Source organism: Temnothorax americanus, unplaced genomic scaffold, assembly GCF_048541705.1.
Source record: "Temnothorax americanus isolate GAGA-0224 unplaced genomic scaffold, ASM4854170v1 Scaffold1, whole genome shotgun sequence".
Classification (NCBI taxonomy): domain Eukaryota; kingdom Metazoa; phylum Arthropoda; class Insecta; order Hymenoptera; family Formicidae; genus Temnothorax; species Temnothorax americanus.
The window spans coordinates 1,306,312-1,327,805 of record NW_027509230.1 but is presented as its reverse complement, the minus strand read 5'-3'; the positions used below and the strand labels follow the sequence as shown (position 1 = coordinate 1,327,805).

General features: G+C 50.3%; 1 protein-coding gene across 7 annotated transcripts; it reads right to left on the bottom strand.

Moving 5' to 3' along the window:
* Window positions 1-138: 138 nt before the first annotated feature.
* Window positions 139-20,785, bottom strand: Osa (trithorax group protein osa). 7 transcript variants are annotated; one of them, XM_077407857.1, is made up of 20 exons: window positions 19,814-20,785; window positions 19,545-19,667; window positions 19,248-19,454; window positions 18,682-18,741; window positions 12,073-12,220; window positions 11,606-11,704; window positions 11,154-11,479; window positions 10,665-11,061; window positions 10,449-10,574; window positions 10,141-10,325; window positions 9,964-10,005; window positions 8,561-8,758; window positions 7,528-7,747; window positions 7,231-7,407; window positions 6,935-7,094; window positions 6,598-6,862; window positions 6,273-6,438; window positions 5,845-6,158; window positions 5,352-5,591; window positions 139-5,047 (listed from the first exon to the last, which is right to left on the bottom strand). In XM_077407857.1, exons 1-20 carry the CDS (start codon window positions 20,579-20,581, stop codon window positions 3,032-3,034), a joined length of 6,237 nt encoding a protein of 2,078 aa, XP_077263983.1. In that variant the 5' UTR covers window positions 20,582-20,785; the 3' UTR covers window positions 139-3,031. The 7 variants fall into 7 exon arrangements, with proteins under 7 accessions (XP_077263983.1, XP_077263987.1, XP_077263993.1 ...); XM_077407861.1 differs by having other exon boundaries at window positions 8,570-8,758; XM_077407867.1 differs by having other exon boundaries at window positions 12,088-12,220.
* Between the last annotated feature and the right edge of the window lie 709 nt (window positions 20,786-21,494).

Below are 21,494 nucleotides of genomic sequence, written 5' to 3'. Positions count from 1 at the left end.
GTAATAAAAGTCTATACGGTGAATGCACAAAAAAAAAGAAAAAACGCTATATATGTCTCTAATGCCCTACACTTTTTTATTATTATTATTTATCATTATATTATCATTGTATCTTGCCAAAGTCAGATCGCATCTTCGTCTTGGATAAAGTACGTCTAGTTTATTTCATAATTTATTTACAAAAAGTCTTAGTAAATTACACTTACAGGCATCTCCACTCGAACTAAAGTAAATAATTTAAGAGCTACATGTATTTAGATATCTATAGAATAGGATACTTTGGGGTCGGGGAGAAGCTGGGACCAGGGAAAGTGTTCTGTTTAACTTATCTCAACACGCTTCTAAATCGTATGTCTTCGCAAGAATTCGAGTCGTTTTAAACGGCTACACGTCGTATGTGAAAACTAAATCGTCATTCCGTCTCTCTTAAATTCATTCTCTCTACGAAACGAGGAAGTATACCAGTGGAAGGTGTGCGACGACGAGTTCGAATGCGTCTCTCTCTCTCTCTCTCTATTTCTCTTTTCCTTGCAACTGCTGCGTAAATGTTCGTGAGAGGGGAGTTTACAATTAGATGTATGTATCATAAGAATCGTCAAAATATGTGCAAGCTGACAATCGGTATTTGTTAGTTTTACCATAACGTATATGCGCGCTTTGAAAAAGCATAAAATCTTGGTTATAAATATATTCCCATTAGAATCGTTTAATGGCACGATCGAGCTTAAATTTAAAAATCCTCTTGTGTTTTATCTTTTTAATATATTCGTTTCTACATTATCGCCCAGAATCAGTTTCATCTGCATCTACAGTGTTGGTTTTCCTCATCTTCCGCCTGTCCGTTCTTTTTTCTTTATATTTTCTTTTTTTGTTATCACAACGGCGTTTAATTACGTTTATAAATACGTTTATTCCAAAAAGACTGCAGTTAGTTAGATTCGCTACTTTCAAATCTCTTTTCGAAAAAAAGCCATTGAAAAAAGGAAAAAAAAAAGGAAACATTTACTAAACCTTCTAGGAATTCAAATAATTATTACAAAATTAAACGGTAATTTAAGTGACTACCTAAATTAATCAGTTATAGTTTCGCAAGCTATATTTGTGTATTCTTTCTCTTTTCACAGACACTGTCCCCACCCCTTTTTCTACCGGCACCCCCATCCTCCGTGCATACATACACGCGCAAACACGCAGCACGCATTTTCTCTTCTCTAAAATCCATCTTTTATATCAATACGCGTACATATGGGACCCCCCGTTTGTCGAAGCGCCGTATGCGCGTATCGCACTCGCGCGAACATATCAAACACGCACACAAGTACGGGCGGACATGTGTGCTCTAGGCCCGCTCTACTCTGAATCCCCTCTCTATTCTGGAACAGCTGGTCTCTCCCCTGTAAACTGGAATTCCTCTCTCGCTTCCGTTTAACGCGCCTGGCTTTGCCGCGTTAACCGTACGTAGAATAGGAGAAGCGAATGGGACGAACGCGCAGACCGTACGACGGCGTTCCGCTACTGCAGGGGTAAGAGTATCGAAAGGGGATTCCAGAATGGGGAGAGACAGAGCCCGGCCCGAACGATTTCAGAATAAAGGGGGCTACAGCATCTCCGTCGCCCCGCATTCTATCTCGAAACATTTTTTCTCTCATTCTTTCTCTCCCTTCGCCACCGCTCTTCCGTCTTTCTTCCATTCTTTCTCTCCCTCTTCCTCTCGCTGAACCTCTCAAACATATACATACATACATACATAGATACATACATGCATGCACGCAATACACAAATACATAAACATGTACGCACGCATGCACGCTTCCTCGCTCCTTTTCTCTCCCTCTCGCTTTCACGCTCTCTTTCTCTCTCTGCTACTGTTTCTTCTCAATCAGCGGCTTTATCACACGTATATTATTTTTTTTTCTCTTCTATAGCAATGTCTTTCTTCAGTTCTAGTTTCTGCCTGTGCTTCTAAAATCGAGACTTCTCCGCGGCCTTACAGCCGCAAACGTATATTTGCGCCACCGTAGCCGCAGCACGAAAATCGAATAAGATTCAAATGGAAGTGTTATCTACAAAATATCTTAATTACTCGCTAATTACAGCACAAAACATGCAAATACAAAAATTTGCATTATATTATCGTTTAATATTTATATATATCATCCGATATATCATTCCACATCGCACCATTAAGGTTCGCCGACATGATTCTTGGTATATATATTATTATGCAGCTGACCGTTGTCTCTTGAAAGTCCATTTTCTTTTTTTTACTGCGTATGCATATATTTGTGTGTGTGTTTGTGTATGTGTATGATATATATATATATATATATATATATATATATATATATATATCATGTGTCTATGTTTATATATCGCGGCCGCACGTGCGCGCAAGCATGTGTGTTGCACGTGTGTTTGTATCCGTGTGTCACGTGTCGTGTATATATATTTTGTAAATATGGATATACCGTGTGTCCTGCGTGTCAATACGTGTGGTTTCTCTATGCGTATGTGTATACCTTTTTTCCTTTCATTAACTATGAAATATCTTACACTATCGATATTATTCCAATTCATCGAAGGGGAAGGTATACCAACGGGCGGAGATCGCATCGGGTATACCTACACGCTAACACCAATAATTAAACTTTCTTACTTCCTGTTTAATCGATATAAAACTACAACTGCGCTGCCATGGTTTTTCATCAGCACTTTTGTTCCTTCACTCGTGCACTCGTATCACGTCGCGCGCGTGTCTCTCTTCTCGCCTCTCGTCACTCTCTAAGTCCCTCCCTCGCGTCTCTCTTTTCTCCGTCAGATATACCTATGTATATCCGTCTATATCTCCCGCTTTTCCCCCGCACACGCCCGCCTTTTTAAACTACAGCACTACTGCCGTCCGTAGCGACGTCGCACCACCGCGACAACGTCGCTGTGTCGCGTGCGTCTTAACTCATCGTCGTCACCCCGTCGGCACCGTTATTTACTTAACAACATGTCGCGTAATAGTGTCTCGACCGACGACAGAGAGTTACGTGCCCCTCGAACACTGGAACAACACACGCGCGACTATCGCGGCGACCTGCTGATCCAGGATCTGGCTCATCACCAAGGCGAGCAGGCGGGACTCGTGCTGCAGAAGGAGAGTTCGGTTGTCCGGATGCCTGGCGAGGTTGAGTAGCGTGCCGGCCGCGCGCCGCAGCATGTCGAGACTGGTGCCCATCGATTCGGGATTGTCGCGCAGCGCGGCGAGACCGTGCTGATTGGCGACCCCGAGAGCGCTCGTCTCGGCCTGCTCGATGAACGCGACGAGCAGCGCGACGCAGGGCGTCTGCAGGGCGATGGTGCGCGCGACCCCGCTGTCCGCGGCCGACAGGAAGTGCAGCAGATTCACGCCGAACTCGCGCAGCACCTGTTCCTCGCTGCGACAGAGGAGCCTGGTCAGCACCGAGCATAATCTCTGTAATCGTGAGTACGGCGGCGTCGCCACCACCAGGTCAACGTTGCACTCGGTCACGCATAACTTGCACAGCGCCTCGAGCGCGAGTCTCTGCGGGGAGAGGGAGGAGTTCGGGCCGACCGTCGGGAAGGGATCCTGACCGTGCGCGGCCGGGCACACGGCCCAGTGCAGGAGGCCGTCGAGCACCGGCCGCGAGATCTCCTCCGGATGCTGACTCAGGTCCATGTGGCCGGATATGTTGGCGGCCATCACGAGAACGTTCTCCCTCACGTGATGGAGGAAGTCCCACCACCATTCGCCCTCGCCCTGTAGACTGCTACACGAGTCCGCAAAGTCCGCGTCCTCCTCGCGATCGTAATTGCGCGTCTTTTGCGCCCGTATCGGGTGCTCGTGGTGGAGCAGCAACAGCTTGCCGAGTAGACTGAGGAACGTAACGTTCTTCGCGAATTCCGCCTCGTTGCCGGGGATGAAGGTGAGATTCCTCAGGATCGTCGACAGGCACACGCAACGACGGGCCAGGCTGTCCTGCGTCTCCGTCACCAGGTAGAGACTCGCCTCGTCCTTGGAGTAGCTCTCGTCCTCGTAGTCGCTTATCCTCCGTCGCTTTAGCGTTCCTGCCGGATCTCTTATGTTTAATCTTGGTCCCTCCTTGTCGTCTCTGGTCGTTTCCAGGTCGTGTTTTTCCGTCGCTTCCGTCTTGATCTCTGTTTTGTCTACGGTGTTGTCGATGTTGCCTGGTGCCGCCGCCGTCGCAGCCGTCGATTCGTTCAATCCATTCTGCGTCGGCAACGAGTCCTCGTCGTTCTTCGACATATCACTGCCAAAGTGCTCGCCCATATTGTTGTTCGCTTTCGTCACTTCGCTGTCGCAATCCTTCTTGAAGCCGTCGTTCTTCTTCTCGAACAGCTCCCTCGTGAGATCGTTCATCTCTACGGGTTCTTTCTTGATCCTCGACAGCACGTCGCTCAGAGTCTTCGTTTTCTTCTTCTTGTCCAGTTGTTGCTGCTGATGCTTGCGCTCGCCACTATCTTTGCTAGATTGCTTGTCGCCGAGTTCGCCGGACTTGTGGGTAAAGTCCAGCGTCTCGTGGACACCACCGACGTTGTCTGCTTTGGCTTCGTCCTTCAGATCCGTGCTGTCGACTTCCTTCTGCAACAGCGGCGGTTTCTCGTCCCTCAGCAAACGGGCGAAAGGCACCGAGCCCACTTCGGATTGAAAACACGTGACGATATATTTGGTCGCGTTTGTGTCGACTTGCCATGGCTCGGTTTCCGACTCGCACTCCTGATGATCCCAAGGCCTCCGCGTGTCCAAAACGAAGAGATCGTCATCCCGAGGGACGATCTTGACGGGGCGACCTCTCCTCGAGAGATACGTATAATTCGATGTCGACAGCAATTTCGTTCGATCCTCCGAATCGATCGGGCGCGTCACCGCGCCGAGATCTACCTCCGGACCGTCTGCGGCCTGGCAATAGCGATCGTCGTCGTTTACACATGATTCGAACATGTCGGAGAGAGAACGCGAAAAGTGCTCCAGCAGAACGTCCAGTAGTCCGGGTAAGTGTGTCAATCCGAAATAACTTACCTGTAAACGAAAGATTTATAAATATTTTTTACACATATATGTATGTTTATTCTGTTGCTATACATAACAATATTTTACAAGTTCTTTTATGGAGCTTTTATAATTTTACTTGTGCTTTATGTTATTTAGGTCTTCAAAAATATATATATATAAATAATCGTATCATGAAAGATTCGTTAATAATTCTTGTACATATCTTTCATTCGTTATATGTGTTTCTCATTTCTTTAATTTTCTATAAATTTCTTCAGTAGTCGTTGATTCTTCCTTTAAAATAATTGCCATAGCAAAAAAATATACTCACAGAAGAATCATCGAACAACAAAATGTTTAATACGTCGAGGGCCCAGCAGCTCTCGGCGAGTAGACCTGATCTCAAAGCCATCATGATGCGCCAAGCTTCTACTGGTGCCACGTCAGCGCGCGTCAATTTTCGTCGCTTGTACAAAAGAGGTGTAATCGCTTCTACGCTGTCAGGAGGGAATGTCATTTCTCTCTTTGACGTCGGTTGCTGGCTGATCATGGGATTCACTCCGAGTTGAGTCTGCGCAAAATAATACGATGATACCTCGTTTGGCTACAAAACATTTTAATTATAAAATGACATATATCGCGAAACAAGTATATGTATGTCGTCCGCACAATAATTATGACAAAAAAATTAATTAAAGAATACACTAACAGTATGGGATATGTTGACTGACAGCAGATATTATAAATTTTGTTAATTTTTTATCATTGGAATCCAACGCTTTCGCGTTGAGTTAAATTACGATTGACTTGCGAAGAGAATGAACCTGATGATTCCCGGGTGTTGGATACAAAGGGGACGGTTGATTCGTGTAGCGATGATCCCACGGTGGAGGTGGGTGCGGTATAGCGTTCAGAGACGGCTGAGATGGGGTCCTGTTCGATTGCTGGCTGGCCCATTGTTGACTACTAGCAATACCGCCGACCGCTGAAGGGGTTGGGGCAGCGGTGACGACTTGGGATCCTTGTTGCGGTTGTTGCTGTGGCGGTTGTTGCGATGGCGACGGCGCCGGTTGGCTTGGGTACTGAACCCTATTGTTTCCACTATTACTATTGTACTGATTAGTTGTATTTGGCCATCCTGCAGCAAGAAATTACATTTCCTTGGGTTAATTGCGATCGAAGTCCTCTCACTTAACTTGCAAAGCTTCTTCAGCAATAATAATATGTGATTATCGACATTAAAGTATCTCACCTGGATACGCCGGTCGTTGTTGATTATACTGGGGATACTGTTGGTCTTTGGCAAAGTCTGGGTGGCGTCTAGGTTGAGTGGGTCCCGGAGGGGGCGGTGGCATGTTCTTGTTGGCCGATCCACTTCCAGTGTATATTTGAGTTCCACCGGGGGCTCCGTATCCACTCTGCAACGTAATGACAGATATTAAAAGATCGTTAACTTTATTACTTTATGAAAATTTTTCAAATCACACAAAACATATTGAGCAATAAAAAATTTAAACGGAATTTTTCGCGAACACAGGACAATATAAGATAATTAATACAAAAATATCGAATATTACTTGTTCCTGTCGATAGTAATCTTGCGGACACGAGTATGACGACACAGTCGGCGGTTGCGAGGGCGAGGAAGGCTGACTGGTCGCCGTCTGCTGTTGCACAGCGGCCGGATGAGCCTGCGGTCCCGACGGATAGCTGTTACTCCGCGCGTTAGGAGGTGTTCCTGTTGGATAGCTAGCGGGACCTTGTTGACCGCCGCCGGTGTATCTGTTGTACATGTCCTGTCCAGTAGCGTTGTTCGGCGGCATGTTACCACCTGGATATCCCCTGTACGCGACAAAAATATATGAATGATTTTCTCCGCGAAACATAGCGGAATATGACGGTGATATCTCTCACCTGTCGACATCGGGTACGTATGGAGGATAATGCGTTCTAGGCGAGTACGGTTGACTGAACTCTCCCTGCTGAGACAGCGCGTTTCCCTGCGGCCGAATGTACTGCTCTTGCGGATAGTTCTGATAGGAGCCCGTGTTCTGGTAACTACCCTGTTGTATCCCTAAAAACAAAATCGTTCGTCGTAAAATTCTTAACGACGCTCATTGTTGAGATCAAAACAAATGTATTCGATAAGTACGGCACCAACAGATGTAAAAATAAATCTAATGGCATATCGTAAACTGTGAGACGCGTACCTTGATGAGCGGAGGGTGCGCTGCTTTGACTGGGTGGCCTAGGTGGCGGCGGCGTGTACTCCGACGATGGGCCACCGGGTGTGCCGCTCGCGTAACTTCCCTGATAGCTTCCATAACCATCCATAGAAGCGTTGCTCGATCCAGGAGCGGGAAAGGAGTCTTGAGAATTGGAAGAACCTGCAAGAACAAACGGTTCCTTTTCTAGCCGAGAAGAAGTCTCTTGATACAAGAAAGTTTTGTGCGAGCAAACAATAAAATTTCGAAGAAAAATAAAATTATATGTATATGTAACAGTACCCGGCGATGGTACGGAAGCAGTTCCCTTAGATCCCTTTTTCTTCGAGCCCGCCTCGACCTGATTGATGATGGGTTGCGGATCCACACCCCCGCGATCAAAGTGGCACTCATATGCCAGCAGATGCTTCGTATAGTGTTTGCGCAATGTGTAAGCAGCGCTACTGCTAGCACCGATGCCCAAGAGGCCGGCTATATCCTTCCACGTCTTGTTTTTCGTCACCTATAGAAGAAAATTATACACACGCGTTCTTTACTACTGCTCGTGAAAGAGCAATTTCACGTCGAATCTCAAACACAGACAAAAAAGATCTGCATGTCCAAAAGAAATAGATAAACGCAATGATACAAAAGGCATCGCCGACGTTCTATAGCCTGAGGTACCAGTCTCAAAAAATTGATATCGATATGACTCGGCGAAGTCTCTAAACGCATGCAAATATGAAAAAAAAATAAATAAATAAATAAATAAAAAAAGAACGAGAGAGAAATACACAGAGTACAATCGGAACGAATTACCGTTATTGTAATATTTCGACATTAAAAGTTTATCTTCGCTGTGTGACTATTAGAATAATTCCATATAGCACCAAGGTTTGTAGATCAGGGTGTTTCCATATTCGACTGTTGAACAACTACTTCAAGAAAAGATATGTTAAGCCTTTCTTTTTCTTTCTTTTCCCAATGTTCAGACACATATTATGAGAAAGGGATACTAATAGCAAAAATAATACAACTATACGTACATCATGCACAATTTAACGTAGATGTAAAAACAAAGCGTATTCTGAGGTGTTTCGGTACAAGTTGTTTCAATTTCAGATCTGGATTTCGATAAATCGTCAAAGTTCTGTCATATGCTCGATGCAAATTTCAGAAAAGCTTTGAGTCATCGAGCACCGATAGCGAGGAGTAATCGACATAAGACACCTCAAAAGTGTACAGTGTGCAGAGCAAGTATAAAGAATGTAAAAATACATAAAAACAATACAAAAACTATGTAAGACACCAAGGGCTAGATGGAACTACACTGCACCTTGCATACCTCCATGAAGCCCCCCCTCTCCTTCACGTAGAGGTAAAGCCGAAATAGATCGAGGGGGTTCTTGGAGATGGTAGGACAACTGGTGATCGGTGATCTTCGCTCTTCCATGAAGTTGACCAGCTTGTCCAGCCAAGTTCTTCGTTCTATCGAGTCGTCCATTTCGTATAACTTTGCCAGACTATCTGTCTTCTGAAAGTCGCACAATTATTACGCTACTTTAGCATGCTCTAAAGTATCTCATGTGGAATTTTATTAATATGTAAATTTGCGACAGAAATGTCTCGTCGTGTATTATTGATCTAATTAAAACATAGAACGATTATTATTCTTGCAAAGCTGCGAGAACATAATCCCAATCGTACCCAATCGTGATATAACATGCATAAATATAACGCTGGATCTGGATATTTGTATATTGCTTTTCTCTATTTGGTAAACGTTTTAATTGATACACAGTTGTTAATATATCCTTTATTACTGTTAGTAAAATGTACATTTATATCAAGTAAATCCACAGAGCGTAAACAGAAAATATAGTAAAATTCTTAAAGATTTCGAGAACTATTTTTCCTCCAATGCACGTTAAAAAAATTTCCTATTTAACATTCATTGGAAAAACTAAAAAAAATGAAATAGAGCAATACGCGTAATATGCAGCCTAGTAATTTAATGCATGCGATAATTATTAAGTAAACATTCTGTTGTTATGCAGATAATATGGAGAAACAAAATAGGAGGCAAAACTTATAAAATACCGAGTAGAAGAAATAAGCCCATCAATATATATATATATAGTTTCAATAAATCATCTTGATAAATCGTCCGCGTAATATCATATTGGGGTTGCTGCAAAATTTGTGTAGTACTAATAATCTGTAGTAATATTTGTGGAAATATATCACTATTATTATTTAAGTCCATTCTACAATAGCCGTAAGACGTAAGCAGTAAAAACTGACCACAGTCGATTATTCTTAAACTGAAAAATCCCATTAGTCAATAACTTACCGCTTATATCTTACCGCATACTCTTACAGCTATCGTAGACAAGCCTTTATTAAAGCGTAAGTTATATCATAATTCTTTCGCAATTGAAAAAAAAGTTAATTGTGCTGTTGCAGTCGTTTGCCCAATAAAAATGTTCCATTAGTAATATCAAAATAAATAATATACTCTAAAATATTAATAAGCAAATTAGAGAAATTAGAGATTATTAAGAATATATTAAATACATATGTTATATTGAAATATTTAATGCTTTTATGGATACAGGGATATTAATATGATGCATGTGCCAAGCAATAAATGTTAGCGTAGGGGACAAGTGCCTAAAGCGTAGAGTGCAAAAGGGATTTTGACAATACAACAAATATTCGTAGTGAAAAAACAGTAACCTTAGATCTGTACGGGTCTTGAGGCACATGACTGTTAAACACCTGTAAAATATTAAAATATTGAAAATGCAAATAACATATCGCATTCAAACTTCATCCGAAGTAATCGGTTAACTGCTAATTTAGCACATCAAAATGTGTATTACGTGTAAAAGTGCATGCACAGGTGATACGTACAGGACTAGCAGGAGGACGCGGCCAACCACCAGGACTGTTCATTTCGTTATATTCCTCGTGAATCGAATTAACGCTAGCAGCGCCAGGAGACGGAACGGTGCTTTGCGGTGTCGCAGGATGGCTGTGGTATCCTCCTATCATCTCCTTCCGCACTTTTGGCGTAAACGCTGGATCTTCACCGGAAGCTATTTATAATAAATTTGGTTAAAATAATTGTACTCGTGATCCCCGCGTATCGCGCGACGGCCGGAGTTTTACGCGATTAAACCGCACAAACGCAAGCGAACAGATTTAGAGATAACACTAACCAGCTGACGCGTTAGATAACGTCGACTGCTGCGAACCTTCATCGAGAGACGTACCGTCTGGACCTGTCGTTATTACAGACGTCACAGTACCACTCGAAGTAGATATAACATTTATAGCTGACGTACCTACGCATAAAACGTGCAATTTCGTTATTTATTTGCGCAGACGATGATAAAGAGACAAAATTCACTCGATTTAAAAAGATTTTCACTCACCTGAAGCGGTCGTGGTTATACCGCTGTCATTGGAAGTTTCAGCCGTGAGATCTGCGGAATTGTGGCTGGTGGGAGTTGGTACTGACGCGGGGTGTGAATTCGGTGTTGTACTCGGCGGTGGCATCGGGCTGCCCTCGTGATTGAGAGGCGGCGTGGCCGCCGGCGTATGTAAGTGTGGTACCGCCGAACCGGTAGGCGGCGGTGGTTGGTTACTTATGTGATTAGGAGACGGCGGTGGCGGACCCATAGAGCTCGCAGGCGGTCCCATGTTACCGATGACGGGTACTCCCGAAGCACCTGGCGGTACCATTGAGGTCGTACCACCAGCACCATAAACTTGCGGCGGTCCCGGACTCGGTGGCATTCCCGGTGGTACACTGTTAAAGCCCATTTTATGCTGAAAGACAATGGAGGACGATTACCTTCGATCAATACGACGATGAAACAAATCATTGTTACGCATTATTGATTAAATTAAACGTTTATTACCGTGTACGGTGGATATTGTACCAAATTATTGGGTCTGTTGGGAGGCTGATACTGATTGTTGGGTGGCGGTTGCGAGTTCGCAGGCGTTGGATATCCCTGTGGAAACTGCACGTGAGGACGCGGAGGTGGATACGTAGATTGCGCGTGATAACCTCCAGGCTGACCCGCAGCCGTTCCACCAGGTGCGTAGCCCATCCCGCCACCCATCGGGCTGATTCCACCGAGAGCCGTCGAGCCGGGTCCCGGTTGCACTACACCAGGACCAGTGCTGTTCATTTTGTAGCTATGCATGTGCGGCGAAGGACCCAATGGCTGTTGGTACGCACCTGAAACCGATGGCCATTTTACTTTATTTTAATTATTGGCAAAACTTTAACGCGGTATAATTCACATGGAAACAACGAATAAATTTCGCAGAGACGAAAAGAGGAAAAGAAGTAAAATCGGGGTACCTTGAGTGGTCATTGGAGAGTGACTCATGCGCGGTGCTGGTCCACTACCATCCGACTGGCTGCTCGACGGACGTGGAGGCATCTGAACGTTTTGTTGGCCTGTACATCGAAGAAGAAATTTTTATATAGGTACTCGAACGTACGACGCGAGAAGAAAAAAACAGAGAAGGCCGGCAATAGATAAACTCTTATATAAAGCTCAAGTTACACTTCTTCGATATCATTATTGAGAAAAAGACAACGCAAACATAATTTATACATCGAGCGTGTGCTGCGCGGGACACTCCAGATATGTTTGAAAAGTTAGCGCGAGGTAAAACTTCCTCTCTAGGAAAGAACTAATTCGAAATTCATTCGAGAACGCGATTGAAAAATTACTTTCGTAATTCTGGGATATCCCGCACAAAGCGACCTACAATTACAAATTCTATTATTAAATATAAATGCGAGTGAAAAGAGAGACAGACGTAAAAAAGACCGACCAACAGCAGGGGACATCGAGCGAGAACCTGTGGATCCTGTAGGCGACGGGGTAGGTCTCATCCCCTGAGAATTCGGTGTCCCTGGGCAAGCTGGTCCATTCGAACTGTCGTTACTATTCTGTCCCGATAATTCCTGCAATCACAGAATAACAATTCGCGATGAGAAAGCGATCAGTCAGAGCTGAAAGAAGAACAACGCGAAATACGAAACGCGAAAGAGATCAAACGTGACAGATTCTAGCGCAAGCTGGCATCTTATTTGATTCTAGCTTCGTAGTTTCATTAAAGTTAGTTTACAACGAGTGAATCGTACAAACGCAACAAATTCGAACAGCCGATAAGAAGATGACATTTTACAAAAACAACTATCCCAAATTCATACATCGAGCGATTGGTCTACGAACATCGACCGTAGCCGTCTTCGAAGTAGGTCAGCACAATAGCGAACGTTCGCGGTAGGTCCATCGCGGATATTAAGTCACCGCGATAGCGGGCACTCGTAACAAAAAAAAATATACAAGATACGGTCCTCGACGCAAACAGTTTACAATCGCAGTCCGCACGGGAGACACAGCGAGTCGGTGAGAGAGATCCACGAGGATCGCTGCAACCGATCGAGTTCCAGCCGTGCCGATCGAGGGACCGACTTGACGAGGAGTCGGGAGTCACACGCGCGCGAGTTCATTCGCGCCGCCTTCGTGGCTACGGACGACGACGGGGCGATGCGTCGCGACGGTGGTGGAGCCAGCCAGCGGACAATCGCGCGGGCGTTCCTCGTCTCAAAAAGCACGCGACGTCGACGCGACGGCGATGACGACGGCGGCCGTCCGAGGCGGCGCGAAGCGAAGCGAGAACCCAGCAACGGCGATGTCGCCCATGTTATTCGAGTCCGCGCGCGCGACGGTTAGTAAGATATCGCGCACGAAACGTTCGCTCCTGTCGCACCACTGTCCCGCGGTTGCGAAGCGGTACGAGGCGTAACGATCCCGTCCCGTCCGCGATCGTTGCCGTCGTTGTCGTCGCAACGCGATGGCACGCGGCGTCGTTCTCGGCCACAGTCCACGGAGCGCACAACAACCGTGCGCAGTGTGTATACTCCGCACGGTCGAAATCGGTGTGTGTGTGTGTGTGTGTGTGTGTGTGTGCGCGCGCGCGCGCGAGCACGTGTATATGTGTGCGGCGCGCGTGCGTGCGCCCGCGCGTACACGCACTTCGTATATACGAGTCCGTCCGTCACAACGAGGCATCGGCACAGGCGAGCGGCGGTGGCCGCGCGCGCTGCGCGTGCGTGTATTCAGGATGGGAAAGGGGGACGGGGGGGACGGACGGAGGGAAGGAGAAAGAGAGTGGAACGGAGACGAGGATAGGCGTAGAGACTCTACGGTCGGAGAGAGAGAGAGACGGGGTGGGTAGGTAGGGATGGATCGGAGGGAGACGGTGATGGACAGAGAGAGAGAGGGAACGACGAGGTGGGGCGAGGGGAGCGGAGAGTGAGGCCGAGAGCCGAGAGGAACGAAAGAAAATTCAGGCACCAGGCACATCGTTACACCTACCAGGCCGCGTATAGCTGGTCCGTGTGGATGGCGATTAAACACTTCCTCGGGCGTACGAGCGAACGTACGGTACTGCACAGGCCGTCCGGCGGCACAAGGACTCTCGGCATGACGCGAGAGATCGAAGGAGAGGCGTTACCCGGCTCTCCACTTGAAGCGACCGACGAGCAGCGCGACCGGGGCGAGAGAGGGAGAGAGAGAGAGAAATAATAAGAGAAACGGATTTTGCCACCGTTTTGCGGAGTCCGGACTCCGGAGTCGCGCTTTCACACGTTTGTCGAACCGCGCGGAGTAACGTACGCGCTAGGCGGAGCGGAGCGGAGCGGAGCTTGCGTTCTCCTCTCGGAGAGGATTCCCTCGGGAGCGCGCCGCGCGAGCGATAGAGAATTTATCGGACGATCGCTGCCGTCGGCGTACCGGTTAACGCGGGCATTATATTCCTGGTTGTGCCGCCCTCCTCCCTCCCCCTGCCGCGCGTCGGAGGACGCGCTCGCTCGCACTGTCTCTCTCTCTCTCTCTTTTTTCTCTCGCTTTTCTATTCCGCCAACGCCGTCGCTTTGCCGTCATGTGCATCGCGCGTGCCACCTCGTTCTCCTCGAGCGTCGCATGTCGCGTCCAATAAAGTCTACTAAAAGAGCTCCGTGTCACGGTAGCCGAGGGCCGATGGAAACTTTGGGGTAGCACGTAGAGAGCTACGCGGTACAGTGTATCGTCGCGTCCGCCCGCCCGCCCGGTCCGTTTTTGCCCGCGTGAGCGCGTGCGTGCGCGGCGTGTCGCGCGTCGGTAACGTCAAGCAGGTTATAATCCGCGCTCGGGCCGCGTGGAGCAACGTGCGCGACAGATAAACGGTTCGGCGAGGAGCGCGTCTCTCATCGGGGTCGCTCCTCGCGGTCGTCGCCGAGACCTCAGGCCTCGGGTTTACGAATTTCCGCGTCTAGCTGGCTCGCTAGCTCGCTGGCGCTAGCAGGCAGACGAGGCAAAAGGCAAGGCATCAGGCGCTGGTCGCTCGTTGGGTCGGAGTCGGAGGGCGTTCTTTCGCGGCGCGGTAAGCGCGAGCGCTCGGCGCCGCTCGGCCGTTCCCGCCGTGCCTCGGCCCTCGGCCCTCTCGGGCCAGCCGTGCGCCAGCGAATCGTTCCCAAAAGCCCCGGCTCCGCTCTCGGGAACTCTATCCGAAGTCGATATATTCCCGTATATATAGTCAGCCTCTCCGCTATCCGTTTCTCGCTAATAATATTATTCCCGTTAACGTTCTATAAGTTCTCGCCGAGCACCAAGTCCCTTCGACGGAGGATTCTTCGACTTTTCCCCTCCCCCCTCCATCGCCACCATTTCCCTCCCGTGGTTTTCCATTACTCCGAACTTGGCTGAAAGAGATCGCGAACGTTTCAGAATTGCGAAGTTGTCAACTTTATCCTCGTCCTGATTCCATCGAACGTACAGCACACGGATCGTCTCGTGTGTCGGATATACGGTGTTCTCCACGCACTTTCGGTAGCCGACACACGCACGCGCGCACACAAAAACACGCGTATGTGTGCGCGCGCGCGCGCGCAAAATCGTGGCGCGGCAAGCGGTCGGTGAGGATCGTACGACTTCGGCACTTTTCGATCGGCGACGTCGCGTGCCCCGGTAAAGCCTGGGCACCGAGATTCGTGTCTGTACGATCTCGCCGTGTGTTCTCTCTCTCTCTCTCTCTATGCAAAAATAAAATAAACCCTTCCCATGTTCCATTAATCGAGAGAGAGAGAGAGAGAGAGAGAGAGAGAGAAACTACATATCGACGTTACTTAGATCGGAGCATGGACGAGAAGATCTATGCGAATGGAACGCAGCGCTAAAAACGCGCAAAAAATGGACGACAAACGTAACGACGTTCAAAGTATCCCCGATAGAAAGAGACCCTAGTTATTTGATGCCAAATACGGTTATCGGATTCGCGGCCCGAGATAATAATCACGCGACGGACGGACATTCGGGCAATTGGCATCGAATGTGGAAATATGGATCTAGATTTTCACCCGTTATCTTTAGCCTTTGACGACGAAAAGCGAAAACCGTCGCTCCGTTTTTGGCGCGTTCGATTCGAATCGGCTCCTTCTCGTTGACCGAGCGAAATCAAGAGCGATCGCGTTAAGCGCTCTCGGCTCTCTAGCTTCCGTCCGGTTATCGACGTTCGGCTCGGAACACCCAAGTCCGGACGAGCGACGAGTTTGGCGCGACGCGGGGAAACGCCGGTCCTCGATTCATACGATCCGTCGTCATCCAAGTCCACGGTGCGTTTACGTTATCGCGCGCGACGGAGTTAATCCGCGTTCGACAGAAACTGTGCGTAACGCTGCTGAGCGTCGGCGATACGCCACGCGCGAACGTGCGCGTGTACGCAGAGAGAGCTCCGCGCTCCGATCGGCGTGTCTTTTCTCTCTTTCTCACGGGCCGGTCGCGAACACGCGCGCGCAGCGCGGAAGGCGACGAAGACGCGCGTGAATGAAAACGTAAATAACGCTCGCGGGAGCGGGGGCGGGGGCGAGGGCGAGGGCGAGCGCGAAATCGCTCCGGTTACGCAACATTTTATCTGCCGGCGTAACGTTGTCGTCCCGTCGGCTGTGACAATAACCGAATCCGAGGTTCATTCAACTCCATCTGTTTATCGAGAGAGAGAGAGAGAGAGAGGCCGGATATCGGGCCAGTCGTCGAAAAAGTGTGCCAATTTCGGCGAGACTCGTGATTTCGTGAGATTTCTATCTCGATCCGCGAGCCGTCGGCGCGAAACGACCTTTTTTCCCGCGTCGCGGGGAAAAAGGAAGGCGAGATATATTACAGCGAGGCTCCCCCCACCCCCCCACCCCGTTATACTTGGGTGTCCCGGAGCGTCGGTGAGATCGCACCTGTAGCGGACTAAATACCCACGCGTTCTCGTACATCGGAGATCGTCCGCTGCCGCTACGTCGCGGTCGTGTCGTCGAGTCGCGCGGACCCGCTCCGGTCGGCGCCGCTGCCCGCTGCCGATACATCGACGTTTTATTGACCGTACGCCGTACGGCCGTACGTGCCGTGACCGCGCACAGTCACCGGCGCGTTCGCGCCGTCGCGGGTTTTCCCCGAATTATTTCGCGCGGTTTTCGCCCGTCCCTCCGCGCGTCTCGGCTTCGCTTCGATCATTTGCGAAGAAATCGATCGATCCGATTAACGACCCGCTCTAGTTCGAAGGGGACGACGTGGATTCGTGGAAATATAATTTTCCCCGAGTGAGAAAGAGAGACGTAGGACACGCGCAGAGCTCTCGCTTCTCCGATCCTCCGGTTGGAGCTCGAATCTGAAGCCGCGATTGAAATTAACGCGATTCTCACGTGAAACGCGGAGCATCGACGGAAAACGATGGTTCGTTTCGCGGATCGATCTCGCTCGCGAAATCGTTCCCTCGCGCGCGCGCGTTCCCGCCTCGTCGTTTCGCAACGTCGTAGACCGAGCCGCGCTGGAGTAACATGGCGGGTATCGCCGCGACGCGACGCGACGCGGACGGCGCCGAGAGCGCGTATACTCCGCCGAACGATTCGCGCGGTTAAAGATCCGTGAGCGCTCCCGCCCTGGTGGCCGAGCCAACGGGGCCGACGAGGTTGTCCCGTTCCCCTCGTCGCGCACCTCGCGGGATATTATCTCGCGGCGGTGAGTATCCCGGGGGGCGCGCGCTCTCTCTCTTTCTCTCTCTCCCTCTCGCTCGCTCTCTCTCTCTCTCTCGAGCGCCCTGGGACGGCTCGATGCCGCGAACGACAGCGTCCGGAAACTTGGCGTACCGGGGCGTCGCGCGCGCGGATCCTACAATAATAATCCCGCTTGTCGCTGCGCGGAACGAGAGAGAGAGAGAGAGAGAGAGAGTTCACGGGGAGTTGTTACGTTTCGCGGAACGGTACATTGCGATTGCGTTCGAGAAACCGCGCTCCGTGGGGAAGCGCAAGAAGTTCGATGGCGCGTCGCAGAGTGACAGTCGCATGATCCGGCGTACCGAATATAGCCGAGCGCGATGCAAAACGTCGCGTCGTCGTCGCTCTCGCGCGCGCGCGCTCGAGTGGGGATGATCGCCGCCGCCGCCGCCGCCGCCGCCGCCGCCGTCGTCGCTCTCGACCAATCGCGGCCGCGCTCGCGTCGGTCGCCGGCGTTATCCGTGTCGGTTCTTTCGCTTATCCGCCCATGTAAACGCGGCCTGGTGGGGAGGGTAACCCCGGGGCGAGGGACAGGAGCACGAGCGGAGGGGAGACACGGCGGGGAGAGGAGGTCGCCGATATCCGGGGCTCCGACGGCCGAGCGACTCGCGTCCCAATCGAACTCTGCCGGAGTCGCGGTACACTCTCCATCCCCACCCCGTCGTCCGCGCCTTCCTCCCCTATCGCGCTCTCTCGTTCGTCCTCCCTTTTCCTTCTCCCGCTTCTTCTCCTTCTCCTCCGCCACTTCCTTGGCCTCCCGATCCCCTCGACCGCCGCGCGAGGGGCCACCCTTTCGCTCACTGGCACTGGCTCACTCTCGCTCGCTCTTTTCGTCGGGAAAGTACTCGACGAACGAGTACCGAGGCCGCGGAGACCGAGCGGTACTTTGCGAGATGGAAAATTCGCCTTTCGATCTATTCCCGATCGTCGCGCGATTCCGTCCCGTCGAGAAAGATCGCCGGACGTCCTCTCTCGTGGAACGAACGACGATGCTTTCGCGCACGCGTACGCGCGCGTAGCGTCAAATTTCGATAAACGTCGACCGGTACCGATACGTCGAGACGCGTAGCATCCGCGACGGGAGAGTAGAATCACGTCGAATCGTACGTGAAATCTCCACGACGCGCGTTCCCGTCGCGACGGGGGATTATGCAATCACCGGCAAAAACTTGTTTGCTACGTTCCGGATACTCGAAGCTTTTCTTTCCGCACGCGTGCGACGTACACGTTCGTTCGTATCCCGAGAGGAAGGCGGCGCGCCGAACGTGACTCGTCGATGTACTCGATATCTCTGTTCAAAGATGAAACAACGTTAATTTTAATTACGTAATGCGAAAACTCACCCCCGAGTCAATTCCTTGAGTATTTGGTGTCGTAGCGCGCTGTTGCAGATTGTGGAAAGCCTAAAAAGAGAGACGCAACGTTACGAGTCGTCTATTTTTACATATTACGGAAATATACCGTAAACACGTATCTTCGAACCGTACATTTCTGACCTGCTTTTTAATTTTAACATATTCACCGAAATATCGATAGATTTTATCGTGCACGTATTTTTCTACACGACTTTTAAATATCTCGAATAAATTATTTGCGAGGCTCACGGGCTGTCCGTTACGTTACATATTTTTTCACGAGCGAGTCGCGTCGCGTCGCGACGTGTATTCTCGCGCGACGCTCCGTCTTAAAAAAATATCGCCTATGTCAATGACATCGTCGTTACGTCAAGTTCGTTCGCGAAAAGCGATCTACGCCGTGCTTTCCGCTCCTGTAAAAAATACTCCGTTCTCGCAAAAACTCCTTTCTCGCGCGTCACGTACATAAACGTCGATACACTTGTGTTGGAAAAGTTGTTGTACGGAGCGATAAAAATGACTGAAATTTCGACACGTGTTTCACGGCGGTTCACCTGGGACTGGCCGGTGGTCTGTGGTTGCGGCGACGCGGCGGGTGGCGGAGCTGGAGACTGAGACAAAGCGCGCTGCGGCGACTGACCCGACGGAGCGACCTGATTGCTCGGCGGCGGAGGCGGATTTGGTGGACCTCCTTGATTCCACCCCCTTTGTTCCGTATACAAGCTCGAGGGATGACTGGTTTGCGTCGTGTAAGAGTTTAGCTAAAACGACACGAGAAAACATCGCGTAGAAACATTTCCGAACGTATCGACGTACGAGTGACGGACGAATCGAAGTCAAAGTCGATTTACCTGATGATGACCGTACGGGGCGTGCGGTCTCGTAGGAGAGGAATATCGTTGGGCGTACTGTTGATACTGCACGGGTGTCGGAGAACTCTGAGCTCCTGGCCCCGCGTGTAATCTCGGTGAACCCTGATGGTTTGGAAAACGCACAAGAATTAGAGTCGCGCGGTAAAAATTTGCGGACAGCACCGGAGAATCGTAGCGACAAAAAGTACGGTTACGCTAAAGTTTGTCGTCGGTAGCGCGAAAAGACAGTGAGAGATCCGTTCGTTTACCGTTTGCGGAGGACGCTGGCTGGGTTGCGGATAAACGGGAGGCACGACCGGTGGCCTTTGCATGGGCCACGGCTGTTGATACTCGGGTCCCATTCCGGGATACGTGCCGTGAAACCGATGGACCGGAGTGGACGCCTGCAGCAACTGGTTCAGGGTAGGCGTAGGACCGGCGGTCTGGGACATACCCTGGCCGGAGAGAAACCTCGGCTGGCCGGAGAAGTTGCCGGAGCTGGCGCCAACGTAGAGCCGGGACTCGATCTTGGAGGCGGAGTAGTGCTCCTCCATCTCGTGCGTCAAATGTTTACCATGGTAGTCGAGCTGCTGCTTGCCGGGCGGATAGTCGGCGAGCGACTTGGTCGCGGCGGCGAACTCGCCGCCGGACTTGTTGTTGCTGTACTCGTCCGCGTAATCGCGTATCACGTTTGGCGCGAACGGATGGCCGGGCGCGTCGCGCGGCTCCTGCTTGCCGACGGGGACGGGCTCCTGGGGCCCGGGCTGGCCGGGCTCGCGCGGCGATTTTACCTCACCGCCAATGTCCTCGCGGTATTGACTCATCTCGTGGCCCGTCGTGTCCCCGCCGCCGCGATTCACATATTTAAGCAGCTGGGCCGCGCCCCGGGACGCTTTGTCGTCCGGCTCGGAATCCAGCTGCTGCTTCGCACTGGCGCTCGCACTATTCCCACCGACTTGCGTACGCTTCTGTGCGCGTTTCACGGACTCGTTCAGCTTCACATCGTTTTGTTGGCTCTCGGCTTGCGTCGCAGCCATGTTCTCCTCTCCTCACGGAGCCATCGTCGTTTTCGTAAACTGGCCAATCGCGGGACCTCGTGCGCGCCTCGCTATGGGGCCGAGTACTGCGTACTCGAAATCGAAATACCGCGTAGTCGAACGGCTCGCGGCACATCCTCGATCGCCCGTGCGTGGACTAAGCGGCGCCCTACGAAAAATCACTTCCTGCCGTTTTCAAAGTGGAGGGAACCAAAAAAAACTCATATGCGAACGTCAAAAGCAGCGTCGCGTCGCGTGGATCGCGCCATCTCGCGGCGCGCTCGCGCACCGAGGCCACCGTCGCCGTTTCCAACGCGTCGCCCATTTCCGTTCGCCCGCGATCCGCGATCGCCCCCCGAAAGCCTCGTTTCTATCGCCCCGATCGCCCGGCCACGGCGATCCCTCTATCCCTCTGTGTGTTCCCCGATTCCGATTCCCCCTTTCTCTCACCGGGCTCCGAAGACGGGGATTCGAATCGATCTCCCGAAATTACGAGGCTCCTCGTTATATTCAACCGTTCTCTCGCGTCGTAACTCGAATCGTAACTCTGTCGGCCGATTAAAACTCGCTAAATTACGGTGCGTCTGCATTGACGCTCGCGGTTGTCTAGGCGGTCTAGGCTCGTCGATCTGTCACTCGTCTAATCGCTTTTTAATCACGCGCTTTCTCGTTCTCTCTCTCTCTCTCTCTCTCTTTTCCTCTTTAAAGCCTCGCTACGCATTTGTCGCTCGCTTTAAATCGATGTGGAGAGCGTGTCGAAAAAAACGCTGCCGAACAAACGAACTTAAGTTTCCGTATCCACGAAGATTTTGCCGCGATCTGAAAATTTGTAACGCGATGCGACACGCGACTCGCGGATCTGATCACCGATTACCGATTTACCGTGATATTCGAACGATAACATTGCCCCCCC

Excerpts from the sequence above, each read along its gene's own strand:
- Osa (XM_077407857.1), bottom strand. The coding sequence starts at position 20,581 with ATGGCTGCGACGCAAGCCGAGAGCCAACAAAACGATGTGAAGCTGAAC. Across the intron at positions 19,668-19,813 it reads GCCAGCGTCCTCCGCAAACG|GGTTCACCGAGATTACACGC; the intron begins GTAAACGAACGG and ends CCAAACCATCAG. Across the intron at positions 10,575-10,664 it reads TATAACCACGACCGCTTCAG|GTACGTCAGCTATAAATGTT; the intron begins GTGAGTGAAAAT and ends TTTTATGCGTAG.